Genomic DNA, 15,769 nt, shown 5'->3' with positions numbered 1-15,769 from the left:
TGAGCTGAAGTTTCGGGGAAATCACCGGGTGTTTAATCCATGTTTCAGAGTGTCGGAGCCTCCAGAACGCTGGTTACCTGCAGTGCGTAAAGTGCGCCATGGCCACCTGAGCGCGCGCAGTAAACCCTGTGACTGTGGAGTGTCCGTGGAGCCCCGTGGATGGTGTCCGTGTGCTCACAGACATCCACAGTCCCTGCAGGGGGGTGACATGACCGGGGGAGGCTGCGCGCTCTGATCAGGCTCCTCTCACTGTGAGGAGCCGTGTGCCATCCACAGCTTCTGGTGACTGTGGAGGACGGAGAGGGAGGTGTGAGGGAGTGAGAGGGAGGGAGGGAGGAGGGGAGAGTTACACAAGAGAGGGAGAGAGAGAGAGAAAGGGGGGGGGGGGCTCTTCCCTGCTGTTACTTCGGTCAATTTAATCAGCGGGTGACTTAATTGATATCTTAATTAATCAGCTGATGAACGTCTTCAGTCCCTCCTCAGAGGTGCTCTGGGGCTGATCCTCTCTGAGACACCGTGGGAGTCACACACACACACACACACACACACACACACACACACACACACACATCAGGTGAGGAGGTCTGAGGGTCTTTCTAGTTAAACTGCGCCACCTGCTGGACGAACGGCCTCTGCGCACCAACTGGGCCTCAGTGAGCTCCTCTGCTTCTGTTCAATTACTAAATCTTTTAAAATGACTTTAATAGTGTCGAGTAAATAGAAGCACACAGTAAAGATCTGAATATTTTCCTGTGTGACATTAAGTCTGTGCTTCTCCTCTTTCCTCTGAATCCTTCCTATTGATCTCTACATTGAATGGGAGCTACAGCGGAGGGTTTCCTGCACTAAGATCCTCCCACAGGACGGTCCTAACAGGGAAGGTTCGCCCTTGGCTCTCGGTGCCCTTGTTTTAATCAGACCGAACACAAAGGTCTGTGTTGCATGTGAGTGCTGCTATTATTGACTAATGCATGATGACAGGTGAGACGCCCTCCACCGTCCTCATCGGCTGAGCCTCGACCTTTAATCTGTGCTGCTGATCAGGTCCAGATATCACCTCATTATGTCGTTTATTGATTAAGGTCATTCCAAGGTATTTGGATTTGGAGGCAACAGACTCGTACACATCTATAATCTATTACACAATAAGAATATGACTGACTGAGGCTCACGAGGAGTCGGTCACAGTCGTCATACACAAACACGTCTTCTTCACGTGTCCATGAACTCAGAGTGGATCCTAAATGCCACTTGACTCTGTCTTTATTCAAACAGCAGCATCAGACCTTTGTGAGTAAATCTTTGCCTTTAGTGGCTCCAAAGCAGTTATGACCTGCACTCAGCTGCCACTTTATTAGGTACAGCGAGGTACACTTCTAAATCACCTGGAGGATGAGAAAGTAGTGCCACAATAATAACCACAGCAGCCCCTCGTGTATGTCTCCAAGTGATTTGGGGATATTTCAGACTATAGATGCAGATTCATCTCGTCGTTTGACTGTTTGCTGTGTTGTTTGAGTGTCTCTCAGTCACAGAGCTGATATTTCACCATCACAGCTCCTCCTGATAAATCTGACATCAAACATGGTATCAGGCTGATCTAACATGTATTTTGAAAGGCAGACAGCAGAAAGCTGCATCAAACTGTTAATCAGATATTTGCATTACAGATGAGTGAACACGTAACAGAGAGAATCACATCCGCAGCATTTGGTGGCTCTTTGATATGAAAACAACAACAAATTATTTCCACTTATTTCTGCATATTTCCATAAAGAGGAGAAAAGATGATGCAGAACGATGCTGTGGATAAAAACAAGCTGCACCGTCCAAAAGCTGTGTGTCTCTGACTGAAATACTTGAACAGTGGAGTGGAAGTTACATGAACTCAGTTAAAGTTAAATAACCCAACCCTGTCCCCCAGAAACAACCTTTGTCCTAGTAAAAAGACAACAGACATGAAAAAGACGACGTCACGTGAATGTAAGTCTGTAAAAATGGGTTCTAGGATGTGACTGAAAAGAGGTGTGTGAGTGAGTCTGAGCTCAGACAGGTCGCTCCTTTAGATTTAAGCTTTTATTTTGATAGGACCAGCAGTCCTGAGGGTAAGTATGAAGCTGCAGCCAGCAGCTGTTAGCTTAGCTTAGCACAAAGACTGGAAACAGATGGAAACAGCTAGCCTGGACCTACCACTGCCTCTTCTGCTCAGTGGTTTCACTGGCGTTGTGCTGGACTACTTCCTGGAGTCTGTTCTGGTTGCCCGGCAACCTCACAGTGACAGTTTCCAGATTTAATGCTAAGCTAAACTAAGCTAAGCTAAGCTAACCAGCTCCTGGAGGCAGCTAGATGTGCAGAGTGGTGTCGAAAGTGAATGATCCTCTGTAGCAGACTCTTGAACTATTGCTACATTAGCTGCATTAGCATTTTTTAAATCTCATCTGATTCTCACACAAAGTTGTTGTCACAGAAAAGTGAAACCGAATCTTTACTTGTAGTTACAGGGGTTGGAAGCTGTCTGACGCAGTGAGCCTGTACAGGTAGAGGTAATGTGCAGACAGACTTCATTTGACCTGTCAGGTGTGTAACTGTGACCACATGAGTAGTTTAGTGGCGTCTGTGGGAGGCCGTCTGCAGCCTGCCATCAGAGGGCTGCACTACTGACTGGATTCATCATTTGTAGCATTTGGCACCAAATCTGAACTAGAAAAGAATCACCCACAACACAACAGCACAGGTTTCTGATCACTGATAACCGATCGACTTGTTTCTCAGAGGACGGAGCTCACACACGGCTGTGATCCTACTAACAATTGAGGATTAGTGTGTCGACGGCAGCTCGGCCATCTGCTGTGAGGAGGCGTCAGGCTTTCCCAGGGAGAGGAGTCCAGATCAGCAGCCTCCAAAACCTGGCTCTCCCCTCCTCACAGCTTCCTCTTCGTTTGGATATTAGATGAAGTGAAATATGACATTCACGTCCAAATAGTCTGTGGTGTGTGAGGCTGAGAGGGATTCAGGGGGGGGAACAAAGACATGCTGCACACGCTGAATTATTAATGAGGATTGATAAGCATCTGTGTCATATGATACACAAATTAGCACAGATTCCAGACAGGAAAATATTGGACTGCTCCTCGTGTTCGTCATCCTTCATAGCTGTGGTTTGTATGCAGGTGCAGACCTGCTCCCCCCTCTGCCCCCCCCACAGCGAGGCCACACTGCTCCGTTCAAAGTGGAGCCAGCGCCGTATAACATGACCGAGGAGCGCCAGCCGGAGCCGAGATGTCTCTGACCTCAGTGTCCCAAACGCTCGGCTGAGAGGACGGACTGACGGGAAGCTGAGCAGAGACTCTGACACCACAAGGAAGTAACAAACTCACAGGACGTCCTCCCTGTGTCCTCATAGGTCAGGTGATCTTACCTCACAGGTCAGGTGATCTTACCTCACAGGTCAGGTGATCTTACCTCACAGGTTAGGTGATCTTACCTCACAGGTTAGGTGATCTTACCTCACAGGTCAGGTGATCTTATTTCACAGGTCAGGTGATCTTACCTCATAGGTCAGGTGATCTTATTTCACAGGTTAGGTGATCTTACCTCAGAGAAGCTGAAGACTGCTGCTGTGGTATCAGGTGATGATGATGGTGATGATGGTGGTGGTGATGGTGGTGATGATGATGATGGTGATGATGGTGGTAATGGTGGTGGTGATGATGGTGATGATGGTGGTGATGATGATGATGGTCATGGTGATGATGGTGATGTGATGGTGGTGATGATGGTGATGATGGTGGTGGTGGTGATGATGGTGATGGTGGTAATGATGGTGATGTGATGGTGGTGATGATGGTGATGATGGTGGTGGTGATGATGATGATGGTCATGGTGATGATGGTGATGTGATGGTGGTGATGATGGTGGTGGTGATGATGGTGGTGATGATGGTGGTGGTGATGATGGTGGTGATGGTGGTGATGATGGTGGTGGTGATGGTGGTGATGATGGTGGTGATGGTGATGTGATGGTGGTGATGATGATGATGGTCATGATGATGGTGGTGGTGATGATGGTGGTGATGATGATGGTGGTGATGATGGTGATGGTGATGGTGATGGTGGTGATGATGGTGGTGATGGTGATGTGATGGTGGTGATGATGATGATGGTCATGGTGATGATGGTGATGTGATGGTGGTGATGATGGTGGTGATGAGATGATGGTGATGGTGGTGGTGATGGTGATGATGGTGGTGGTGATGATGGTGGTGATGATGGTGGTGGTGATGATGGTGGTGATGGTGGTGATGATGGTGGTGGTGATGGTGGTGATGATGGTGGTGATGGTGATGTGATGGTGGTGATGATGATGATGGTCATGGTGATGATGGTGATGTGATGGTGGTGATGATGGTGTGGATGAGATGATGATGATGGTGATGGTGGTGGTGGTGGTGGTGGTGATGGTGATGGTGATGATGATGGTGGTGGTGATGATGGTGGTGATGGTAGTGATGGTGGTGATGATGGTGGTGATGATGGTGGTGGTGATGATGGTGGTGATGGTGGTGATGATGATGGTGGTGATGATGGTGGTGATGGTGGTGATGATGGTGATGATGGTGGTGGTGATGGTGGTGATGATGGTGGTGGTGATGGTGGTGATGATGGTGGTGGTGATGATGGTGGTGATGGTAGTGATGATGGTGATGATGGTGGTGATGATGATGGTGGTGATGATGGTGGTGATGGTGGTGATGATGGTGGTGATGGTGGTGATGATGGTGATGATGGTGGTGGTGATGGTGGTGATGATGGTGGTGGTGATGGTGATGATGATGGTGGTGGTGATGATGGTGGTGATGGTAGTGATGATGGTGATGATGGTGGTGATGATGATGGTGGTGATGGTGGTGATGATGGTGATGATGGTGGTGGTGATGGTGGTGATGATGGTGGTGGTGATGGTGGTGATGATGGTGGTGATGATGATGATGGTCATGGTGATGATGGTGATGTGATGGTGGTGATGGTGATGGTGATGGTGATGATGATGGTGGTGATGATGGTGGTGATGATGATGGTGGTGATGATGGTGATGGTGATGGTGATGGTGATGGTGATGGTGATGGTGGTGGTGATGATGGTGGTGATGGTGGTGATGGTGGTGATGATGGTGATGGTGATGATGGTGGTGGTGATGATGGTGGTGGTGATGGTGATGGTGATGGTGGTGGTGATGCGTGGTGACATGAACACTGACCTTTGACCCAGGACGCCGGTTTAACCCAAACACTTCTTCTTCTTCTTCTTATTGTAACCCGACATCTTTTCCCAAAATCAGCCAAATAGTTTCAGTGCTGGAATGAACCTACAAAGTACAACAATAGACCGAATCAAAGTCCTGCAGGATGCTGAAGTCTCTAACAGACTGTGAGCACCCTGAAGCCTGTAAATTATTAATATTTTGCTCACTTGTTAATAAAGTTCTACGCAGGCGTCGTTCTGACCGACTCCTCCATGAAGATGTCGTATGAACCAAAGCACCACCTGATTAATATCTGTTACATTCACGCTTCATTTTCCTGAGCTACTCTCTCTCAAACTGTCATTTTTCTGACTCTCATCTTGCGGCCGTCGTCTCACCATCATACATATTTAAGCCCTGAGGGGTGGGGGGGTGATTTCAGAGATATCATCGTCAGGATGTCGTCAGCTGAAAGAAGCCGGGACATCAAAAATGCACTCGCTGACCTTTTTTGCATTACTCTACTGTCTGCATTTCAATCAGGCCCCGCTCTGAATTAATTGGTTCATTAGCAGAGGCAATTAGGAGTGGGGGGGGCGAGGACTGGCTCTGATGTGGTTTTAGATGTATACACACTCATTCATCTGGCAGATCTGAGAGCTTCACTTCTAAATACATCTGTCCTGATCCTTTGGTCGCCTTTTCTTTTGGGACCAAACAACAAAAAGACAGAAGATATTTGTCCCTGATAAACAGTTTAATCTGAACCTAAACCAGGCGGTGGCAGGAGACAGCGAGCAGTAGTTATTTCTAAAGATAAGATAAGAGGTAGTAATGATAATGTGACGTATGAAACCTTAAACCGCTCTGAAAGGATTCATTCTGCTCTTTGATAAACTACTTTCACTTCTAGCTAATTTTTCCTCAACATGAAGATTGATTGATTAATTTCATTTTGTGAAATTAGTCAATTATAGTAATATTATGGGCTGTTTTGTAGTTTTTTAGTGATATTTAATGTTTTAACGGTGTCTGAGGGCTGTTTTGTAGTTTTTTAGTGATATTTATTGTTTTAACGGTGCCTGAGGGCTGTTTTGTAGTTTTTTTTTAGTGATATTTATGTTTTAACGTTGTCTGAGGGCTGTTTTGTAGTTTTTTTTTAGTGATATTTATGTTTTAACGGTGCCTGAGGGCTGTTTTGTAGTTTTTTTTAGTGATATTTATTGTTTTAACGGTGCCTGAGGGCTGTTTTGTAGTTTCTTTTAGTGATATTTATGTTTTAACGGTGCCTGAGGGCTGTTTTGTAGTTTTTTAGTGATATTTATTGTTTTAACGGTGCCTGAGGGCTGTTTTGTAGTTTTTTAGTGATATTTATTGTTTTAACGGTGCCTGAGGGCTGTTTCGGTAGTTTTTTAGTGATATTTATTGTTTTAACGGTGCCTGAGGGCTGTTTCGTAGTTTTTTAGTGATATTTATTGTTTTAACGGTGCCTGAGGGCTGTTTCGTAGTTTTTTAGTGATATTTATTGTTTTAACGGTGTCTGAGGGCTGTTTCGGTAGTTTTTTTAGTGATATTTATTGTTTTAACGGTGCCTGAGGGCTGTTTTGTAGTTTTTTAGTGATATTTATTGTTTTAACGGTGCCTGAGGGCTGTTTTGTAGTTTTTAGTGATATTTATTGTTTTAACGGTGTCTGAGGGCTGTTTTGTAGTTTTTAGTGATATTTATTGTTTTAACGGTGCCTGAGGGCTGTTTTGTAGTTTTTAGTGATATTTATTGTTTTAACGGTGTCTGAGGGCTGTTTTGTAGTTTTTTTTAGTGATATTTAATGTTTTAACGGTGCCTGAGGGCTGTTTTGTAGTTTTTAGTGATATTTATTGTTTTAACGGTGCCTGAGGGCTGTTTTGTAGTGTTTTAGTGATATTTAATGTTTTAACGGTGCCTGAGGGCTGTTTTGTAGTTTTTAGTGATATTTAATGTTTTAACGGTGTCTGAGGGCTGTTTTGTAGTTTTTAGTGATATTTATTGTTTTAACGGTGCCTGAGGGCTGTTTTGTAGTTTTTTAGTGATATTTATTGTTTTAACGGTGCCTGAGGGCTGTTTTGTAGTTTTTATAGTGATATTTATTGTTTTAACGGTGCCTGAGGGCTGTTTTGTAGTGTTTTAGTGATATTTATTGTTTTAACGGTGCCTGAGGGCTGTTTTGTAGTCTCTTTCTGATCCTCTCCTCAGGTCGGGACGCCTCCGCCTGCAGGACCCAGAATCCTCTGCGCCGCCAAGATGGCAGAGCCCAGCAGCTGCGGGAGAACAATGTTTGGGCTCTAGAGACCGAACCGGACCGCTGAGGGGGAACCACGCCAGCCAGAGCAGCGGGTCATGGTCCTGCACCGGTAAGGGGGCTTCGTAAGGGTCCGGCGGCGGCTCGGAGTTGGCCTCCGCGGGGGTCCGAGCTCCTCGGACGGGACAGACAACAAAGCGCAGCGCCCTGCCGCTGCCGCACCGCTAGCTAGCTGTTAGCCGTTAGCTAGCTGCCTCGGCTAGCTAACAGCATCATTGTTCCCGGAGTTGTCCGGGCCGGTTGTTATGGGTCAGGCTCGTGTTGCCGCTCCAGCTCCCACAGCTCGGTCCACCGTCCGGGACCCGAAGCCGACGGCTGTGAGAGCAGAGCCCGGGCAGAGAACCGACGGTGCGGGGCAGCGCTGCTGTTTTTCTCTGCTTTCTCTCAGACCACCGTTCGTCCTTGATCACTCCAGCCGCAGGTTTTGTGTGCGTCTTGTGTAACGTAATCGCTGCCGTGCAGTTTTATCTGCCACCGGGTCTCCATCCTCCGAGTCCAGCTCAAACTGCCCTGAACTAACTTCGCGGACATGAGGCAGAGGCGCTGCTGCTCCCGCTTTAGCCGCTTTTCCTGCCCGTGTCTGCGCCGCTCGGTGCCGCTCGGCGCAGATCTGCGGCTGTTATTGCATGGCCATATTAATTATTGCCTGATCGTGCATCACAAAGAAGAAGGGCCCCGCAGGAGTGGTTAGCCGGGTGGTTAGCTCGGCGGCTAATTGCTCAGCGAACAAACCTGGTAGTTTAGTTAAAGAGCTCCGGGCTCCTCTGCGCGTTTGTCTGCAGGGACTCAGGACACGAAGCTCAACTTATCCCTGTTTGTTTTCGTGCTAAAGTTGTCTTTGTGTTAGCTGATCTCTGCTGCTAACGCACCACAGCTGAAGGCATTTGGCAGCAGTCAGATAGCAGCTCTCATTAGCCGGTGGGTCGGCCAAAGATCACTGCTCAGCCTTTAATCATGATTTATTATGCATGTTAACGTGACTTTAGTGGACTTTAGCCTCAGAGAGACCCCCTCCCCAACATTTAGGGGCCTCCTCAGAAAGAATTTCTAATCACTTTTGTTTTAAAAATGCACATGTAGCTCAGACCTGTGCCTCGGGTTCACCAGGAAAGATGCATTTGATGTGCTCCTGCAGCAGAAACATAATTACACCAGCAGTCTCTGTGATGCTGTCTGTGTGCACTCTCATTGGCAGATAAGCTCATGCAAATAGGATGACTGGGTCAGACAGGCCCATCAAACAGATTAACACACAACTTCAATCCTCTCATTCTTCGTCTCGTGTTGTGTCTAGCATGGCCGCCGCACTGACCTTTCTGCCCTGCAAAATACTGTACGTACACACTGTAATCAACCGCAGGCAGCCGGGACAGTGCTGCTCCCCTGTTCGGCTCTTGTCGTGGTGCCAGACTGTAGCCCTTTGTTGACCCACAAACCGGCAGTTTTAATCCGACTAAGCGCCCAGTTGTGAGATCAGAGGCCGTGTCACTGATTCCTGAAGACTGGGCTTAACTGGCTCCATAACTGTTGTCTGTTGGCTTTTCTCTGTGTGTCTGTAATGTCCCAGTGCTTCCTTAAAGTGTGTGCTAACTGTTTCTCCCTCCCAGGATGACACTGATTGCCACCCCGTAGTTTTCCAGCCCGCCGGCGTCCACCATGAGTATCATTCAAGACAAACTAGGCAGTGAATACCTGCGCTCCAACGGGAGCATGGACTCCAGTTTCGGCCCCGGCATGATTATGTTCAGCCACCTCCCCCCGGTGACCAGCTTCACGCGGCTGGCCGCCCACTCCGTCAACTCCGTCATGCAGGACCTTCCGCCGCAAGAAATGATCCTGAAGAAGGAGCGTGACTCGCCTGACTGCAGCATGGGCGCCCAGGGGGGCCGCATGGGGTGTGCGGGGGTGGGAGACTACGTTCACGCCATGGGTATCAAGCAGGAGAAGCTGTCGGAGCACGATTATCGGCTGCCGGTCTACCCCGGAGGGCTGGGGAAGAGCACGGAGCTGCTGGAGGTGACTGTCAGCAACAACCAGAGCCTGCTGGAGCACGACATCAACATGGGCAACGTGAGTACAGCTGACAGGAGAGCAGGATGTGGGGAGGGGGGGATTTTTCTGAATAAACAGCAGCGCTATCAAGTGTGAGCGGTCGGTTACATTTCCCCCGTTAATCAAGTTTAGACCTGAAACAGTCGGTTTAAGCTCATTTGTCTGGTTGTAGCTTCTCCAGTGGAAACATCAGCTCCGTTTCATCTTTAGACCAAAACCAGACGACCGATCGATTAACAGAGAACATGTCCGCTGAACTGATGAGCCCTCGTCCAGCTTACATCCTGTAGGTGCTTCTCACCCCCACAGTAACATTTATACAGACGATAAAGAGTCATAAACTGCTAAAATGCTTTACAGTGATTAGACATTCACAGGTGAGAAACTCGATCACTGCCATGGAGTCATTATGGTATGTAAGTATTTCTCTGCCACTCCAGGCTTCACTCACATTCGTGCAGGTAGAGATGAGCACACAGCAGGTGGGAGTTTTTCCTTCCATCAGGCAGCTAGATGTAAAATATGAACACGTGTTTATTCAGAAGATATTTGGTCTGATATCACATTTAAAGCTCTGCTGAAAGTCTCTCCCAGGCCTCCTTCCTCCTTATTCAGATCATTTCTATGAGCCCACAGGTTCCTGCTTTGTCAGAATATCTTTACATGCAACACGACAACAGAGAGGAACCGTGGAGCTCTGAGGAGGTTTGTCACTGGGATCATAATCTCTCACCACCGCTCACGAGGAGGGGGGGGGGACTGAGGTGTAAATGGGGTCTTTTGGAGCGATTAGCCACAGTGTGTTTGTGTTGGTATGTTGGCTGTAGGTGTGTAAATATAAGTGATGCACGTGGAGACTAGTTTAGAATATCTGAGGATTTGAATGAGTTTGGGTTCGTTTGTCCTGAAAGCGGCTCGTGTTTTAGAGCGCTGGGGGGGGGGCGGGTGCAGGGGAGCAGCCTGTGTGGAGCTGGTTATGGTGACATAAATCTACTGACGGCTGGAAATGCAAAATATAAACGAGGCCCCCCCTCCCTGCCTGCCTGCCTGCCTGCCTGCCCCCTCCCTCTCCGTCTCTCTGGGTAGAGGAGTGATGTCATCCAGCCTCAGTGTGAATGAAAACGCCGTGGCGAGGACACAGCTGTCTTGTTTGAGCTTGCACTTCATTTCAGACGTCTTTTGTGCTCATTCAAATCCAAATACACACAACCACACACTTCCAACAATAGCCAGGCATCAGAGGTCACCGGGGTCTAGATGCAGGTTTGTTGAAGAACAGAATGAATTATTGTCTTCACTATGCCGGCTGTTTTTTATTGTCTACTCAAGGACAGTTTGATGTTGAGGATTTTAGCTTTTAGAAACCTAAAAACTTCTCAGATCTCGTGGGTATTTGCGAGTGTGTGTGGCAGGTTTACACCCACTAAACTAAATCACTCAATCCAGTCTTGGGCTTATATTATCCTCCTTTTGTACTCCTGTTTTTACCCTGAAAATAGGGCTGATTTTGAGAACAGCAGGTGCTCCCACATTTCCCCCGTCAGCCTCCATATGGCAGCGAGGTGCAGCATGTTAACTGGGAGAGAAAGGGCCATCGTAACCTTCTTCATTCACAAATTAATGCCCCACAAAGAGTGTTGGTGTTTAGTGAGTGTGTTTTCTGGGTGGAGTGAATGAAAGCCACGCTGTTATTCTGCCCACTAGAAACACGAGTGTCCCACAGACAATCAGTAGAGTGCTCTGTTTGTTTGCATGGGCGACAAACATGGACTTGTTTGCATGATGTTTTAGACTGAAGGCCCTTAACCTTCAATCAAGTAATTTCCTCGTCACGGCTCGCTCTCACGGCCTCTTCGTCTCCCTTTGTCATCCTCACAGCTGCCGAGTCAGTTAGGAAAGGAGCCCACTGGGAGAAAAGGTCGAAGGTCAAACGCTGACGGACAGGAGGGTAAACCGAGGAAGAAGAGAAGCGAGGCGAAGGTTGGCCATATATTTATTCATCTGTGGATGTTGTCGTATTTATCATGTTTCCATAAGAGCCATTTGTGCACATTTGATTAATTACAGAGGCAAAGAAAGAAGAAAAGTATATTCATATATATATCAGTAATATAATTAGTGTTGAATAAAAGTGAAAGGTTATGAGTAAAACATTAATGTTTGAACACACTATATAATCTGATGTCGACGTATATAGACGCTCCCCCGAGTGTGAACACCGTGAACTGATCCTTTAAATGTATTCGGATGACAGAGGGGGCAGCTGGCTGAATGGGACCTCTGGGTTTCTCTCTTATTGTTCTGCAGCAATCAATGATGCTGGATGCAGATGGAGGCAGCCTGTCGCCGGGAAGCAAGCCTCACATCTGTGAGCACTGCGCCGCCTCCTTCAGAAGCTCCTATCACCTGCGTCGACACGTCCTCATTCACACAGGTACGCTACGCTCAGGTTTTCTCCTCTGTGCTCCACTCACAGTTTATCTGTGTGCTGCCTGAGAGCTCTGAAGTGAACACTGTAATATCTAAGTGCATCTAAGCACTGAGCACCACCGCTGTGGTCCCATTAAAGGAGCAGAAAACATGATGTCCGTAGCCTGTCCCGCTCACTGAGGGCCAAACCGTCACTCAGGCTCAGCTGGTCTCAGACGGAGAGGTCACATTCATCGCTGCACGCTTAGTTTTTCTGCGTCATCACAGACAGAGCGGTAAACTTTAACAGTCTGGTCTCAGAATCAGGGAAAATGCTTAACTTGAGTAGTTGTGTTTTTTAGCTGAGGAATCTGAGTTTGAATATTTTTTAATGAAAAAAGCTTTAGTCTGGTGTTTCATTGACACAATCACTCATGGAAACTAGAAATCTTTTAGTATTTGAACTGAAACGAGCAGGTAGAAATCCTGATCAAAGCATTCAGTCCAAATTAATATGAACAGCTCGTCGAATAAACAAAGACACAACATATATATATATATATATATATATATATACTATCTAAATATAATTTAAAGGAACTTTATTTTCCACGGTTGCAGTTTAGTAACAGTTTAGATGTAAATCTTTGGTTTAGTACCTTGAAAGTGATTTTAATTCTTTCAAAGCTGAATGGCATTGTGTGTGTGGTTTCATAACTGAACTAGAATGTAAAGAGGAGAACACACCAGTCAGTCGTAACGTTAAACTATCTGTAGGTAAGTTGGTGGCCTGGAGGGTCGAGCCCTGTACGGCCTCTGACTAGCAGCTGGATAACAAACAGGACGCCTCCTCTCCTGTCCGTCTTCATTAGCAGTCACAGCTGAGTGTCACATTCATATTTGTGCCGGCTGACTTCTTCCCCGCTCTGAATCAGGGCTGGTGTCCTTATCTGAGAATCACTCTTGTTTCTTTTATTTAGCGTCATGTTTCCCGTTTGTGGAATGTGTCAGAAGGATTTGCTGGCATGTGATGACTGCTTCGGTCACAAAGTGGAACATCAGGGAGAGAAGCTGCACGTTTGGTCACTTTATGTATTTAGATATTTTGGGCCTCCGGACCGATGAAGCATCTGCTGTATGATGTCTAATGATAACAGTGTCCCAGAACACTTTCAGAGCCCTTTAATTCATCTATGTGGAGAATAAAGTTCTCTAAGTTCAGACTTCTGTTGGATTAGTAGACTGAATCCTTTAAATGCTTTGTGACGGTACAGAGCCTCGTCTGTACGGTCGGTGTTCCAGAAAGGGACGAACACGGTGACATGAACGCCTGTGAGATAAGGGAGGTTTTACTGCGCTGGATTACTTGATCCCGTCCTGGTGCTCGTCTCGTATCTTCCTAATAAGTGACATGAATCACAGAGGGCTGATGGCTGACTGTCCGGGGGAAGGAACCTGCTAACTGTGAATCTGTGGGGTTTCATTCCAGGTGAACGACCCTTCAGATGCAATCAGTGCAACATGAGTTTCATTCAGAAGTACCTTCTGCAGCGGCACGAGAAGATCCACAGTGGTGAGTGAACGTGGAGCGTTGACATGCGATTCAGCCTGTGAGTCAGTGTGTCCGCTAACCCCGAGCGCCGCTGTGTGTTTGTCAGGAGAGAAGCCATTCAGCTGTGACCAGTGTAACATGCGCTTCATTCAGAAGTACCACATGGAGAGGCACAAGAGGACGCACAGCGGGGAGAAGCCGTACAGATGTGAGACCTGCCAACAGGTGAGTGAGCGCCCCCCCCTCCTGCACTGGGCTGTGTGTATGTACATGAAGACCTTTAACATGACGCCTGGTCTGGTGTTTGTTCTCTGCAGTATTTTTCTAGGACTGACAGACTGCTGAAGCACAAGCGAACCTGTGGAGAAGCCATAAAGAAGGGGCTGGATCCGGGGCTGATGGACCTGGGCTGTGTAGACATGGGACACGGCAGCTATGGAATCACTCAGGGACATGCTGGGAGGAAGAGGGGGCGGTCCAGAAATCCAGGGGACGGAGGCGAACGCAAAAAGAAGAAGGGGGATGGCGGAGGGGAGAGGGTACCGCACATTCACGGGGGCGTGTCGGGGGGCTACAGCATCCACGAGTACTCTGTGGAGAATCAGACGGTCCCCTCCTCTGCGGAGCCAGGCCCCAGCATGCAGCAGGGCCCCCACGGCCGCGCTCCAAAGATGGCGTTCAAGAAGGCGAACCGCAAGAGCCTGGACAAAGGGGGCGTGGGAGGGGCCAAAGGAGGCTCGCTGGAGCAGAGCGGGGACATGGACGGCCTGGGCCTCCTGCAGGGGAACGGGGTCAAAGTAGGGCCCCCCAGCAGCAACTACGACGACGCCATGCAGTTCCTCAAGAAGAGACGCTACCTTCATGCAGCTCACAATGCAAACTCCTCAGGGCCCGCGGTGGTGGTGGGGGGCGGCGCCGAGTATGACGTCGGCATCAGCCACTTGTCCTCGCAGCAGTCTGTGATCCACAGCGCCGTTTCCAGCGTGATGGACAACGACGCGCCGCTGAGCCTCGACAAGTCCGGGATCCCAGACGAGGTGCTGCAGAGCCTCCTGGACCACTACGCCCAGAAACCGGACGGCTCGCACCACGACGTCCACTTTGACATCAGCGACCATCACGTGGAGCTGCACCCCGCCGCAGCAGACGGCGCCGACATCGGCCACAACACCGACGCCCCCAGCCCGTCCGGAGACAAGACCGTCATGATGCACGAATACTCTCGCTTCCTGCTGCAGGCTCTGGAGCGCACCAGCCACAACGCCAGTTTCCCTCTGGGCCCCGGGCCTCCCGCCTCAGGACCGTTCACCAGTTCCCACCCAGGAAACCCCCTCTACGCCGACAAGAACGTCTACACCACGTCCCCGCTGGAGTGTGGGTTCGGCCAGCCGGTGGCGTCGCCTTCGCTGCCCTCCTCTGTGCCAAAGTCCCACTTTGCGATGCTGACGGGCTCCTCGCCACAGCACGGCTTCCACCTGAGCAGCCTGGACGCCCCCTCCCACCAGCAGCTCACCCCCTCTCAGGAGCTCAGCGACCAGATGGAGAAGCAGCACTCCTCCACGCCCCCCTCCTCCTACCAGATCAGCCCGTCTGACCTGAGCAGCCAGAAGGACCACCCGCCGCTCAAGAACGGCACGGCGGTCTACCCTCTGGCCCCCCCCCAGGATCTGTCCTCTCTGGACTCCCCCAAGCCTTCCTACCAGATAGAAAACTTTGCGCAGGCCTTCGGCTCCCAGTTCAAGTCAGACGGCCGTGGCTTGTCGTACGGCGCCGACTCTGGCGAGGTGGATCACAGGATACGGACGTCTGTGTCTGAATTCTCAGGGTATACTAGTTTGTTATCTGATGTCAATGAGCCGGTCAGTACAGGTTCCAAAACTACAACAAGCCAAAGCTACAGATGAGAGCCTGAGAGCGAGAGAACACTACGTGGTTTTTTAGTGCTCCTATTTTATTATTATTATTATTATTATTATTATTATTATTGTGGTTCTGATTATTTTTCTAAGCGACATCTTTCTTTAATTATCTGATGCTCTGTTTTTGTGCCCACTCCTCTCCCACAACGAGCCTGCAAGGCTTCCTGCAAATGCAATTTTTAAAAAGATCTCTGTTATTTTTAAGTTAATTATGTATTTACTGTTTCTTCTCGTCATCGTAGTGACATTAGGTCTGGTCA

The 15,769-nt window shown here is 48.6% G+C and overlaps 1 protein-coding gene across 1 annotated transcript; it reads left to right on the top strand.

Annotated features, from left to right (window-relative positions):
- Positions 1-7,524: 7,524 nt before the first annotated feature.
- On the top strand, positions 7,525-15,494 carry znf281a (zinc finger protein 281a). Its single transcript, XM_070848076.1, has 7 exons — positions 7,525-7,629; positions 9,185-9,647; positions 11,508-11,609; positions 11,937-12,063; positions 13,528-13,611; positions 13,697-13,815; positions 13,908-15,494. The coding sequence occupies exons 2-7, from the start codon at positions 9,234-9,236 to the stop codon at positions 15,492-15,494; spliced, it is 2,433 nt and encodes an 810-aa protein (XP_070704177.1). The 5' UTR covers positions 7,525-7,629; positions 9,185-9,233.
- The last annotated feature ends 275 nt before the right edge of the window (positions 15,495-15,769 follow it).

The sequence above is a fragment of the Pempheris klunzingeri genome, chromosome 17 (assembly GCF_042242105.1).
Source record: "Pempheris klunzingeri isolate RE-2024b chromosome 17, fPemKlu1.hap1, whole genome shotgun sequence".
Taxonomy (NCBI): domain Eukaryota; kingdom Metazoa; phylum Chordata; class Actinopteri; order Acropomatiformes; family Pempheridae; genus Pempheris; species Pempheris klunzingeri.
The sequence above is the reverse complement of the archived record's forward strand: the minus strand, read 5'-3'. Positions and strand labels throughout refer to the sequence as shown.

Bases quoted from the DNA above. Each gene is read 5' to 3' on its own strand.
- znf281a (XM_070848076.1), top strand. From the start codon at position 9,234: ATGAGTATCATTCAAGACAAACTAGGCAGTGAATACCTGCGCTCCAAC. The intron at 13,612-13,696 runs GTGAGTGAACGT...TGTGTTTGTCAG, and splicing joins GCACGAGAAGATCCACAGTG to GAGAGAAGCCATTCAGCTGT. The intron at 13,816-13,907 runs GTGAGTGAGCGC...TGTTCTCTGCAG, and splicing joins GATGTGAGACCTGCCAACAG to TATTTTTCTAGGACTGACAG.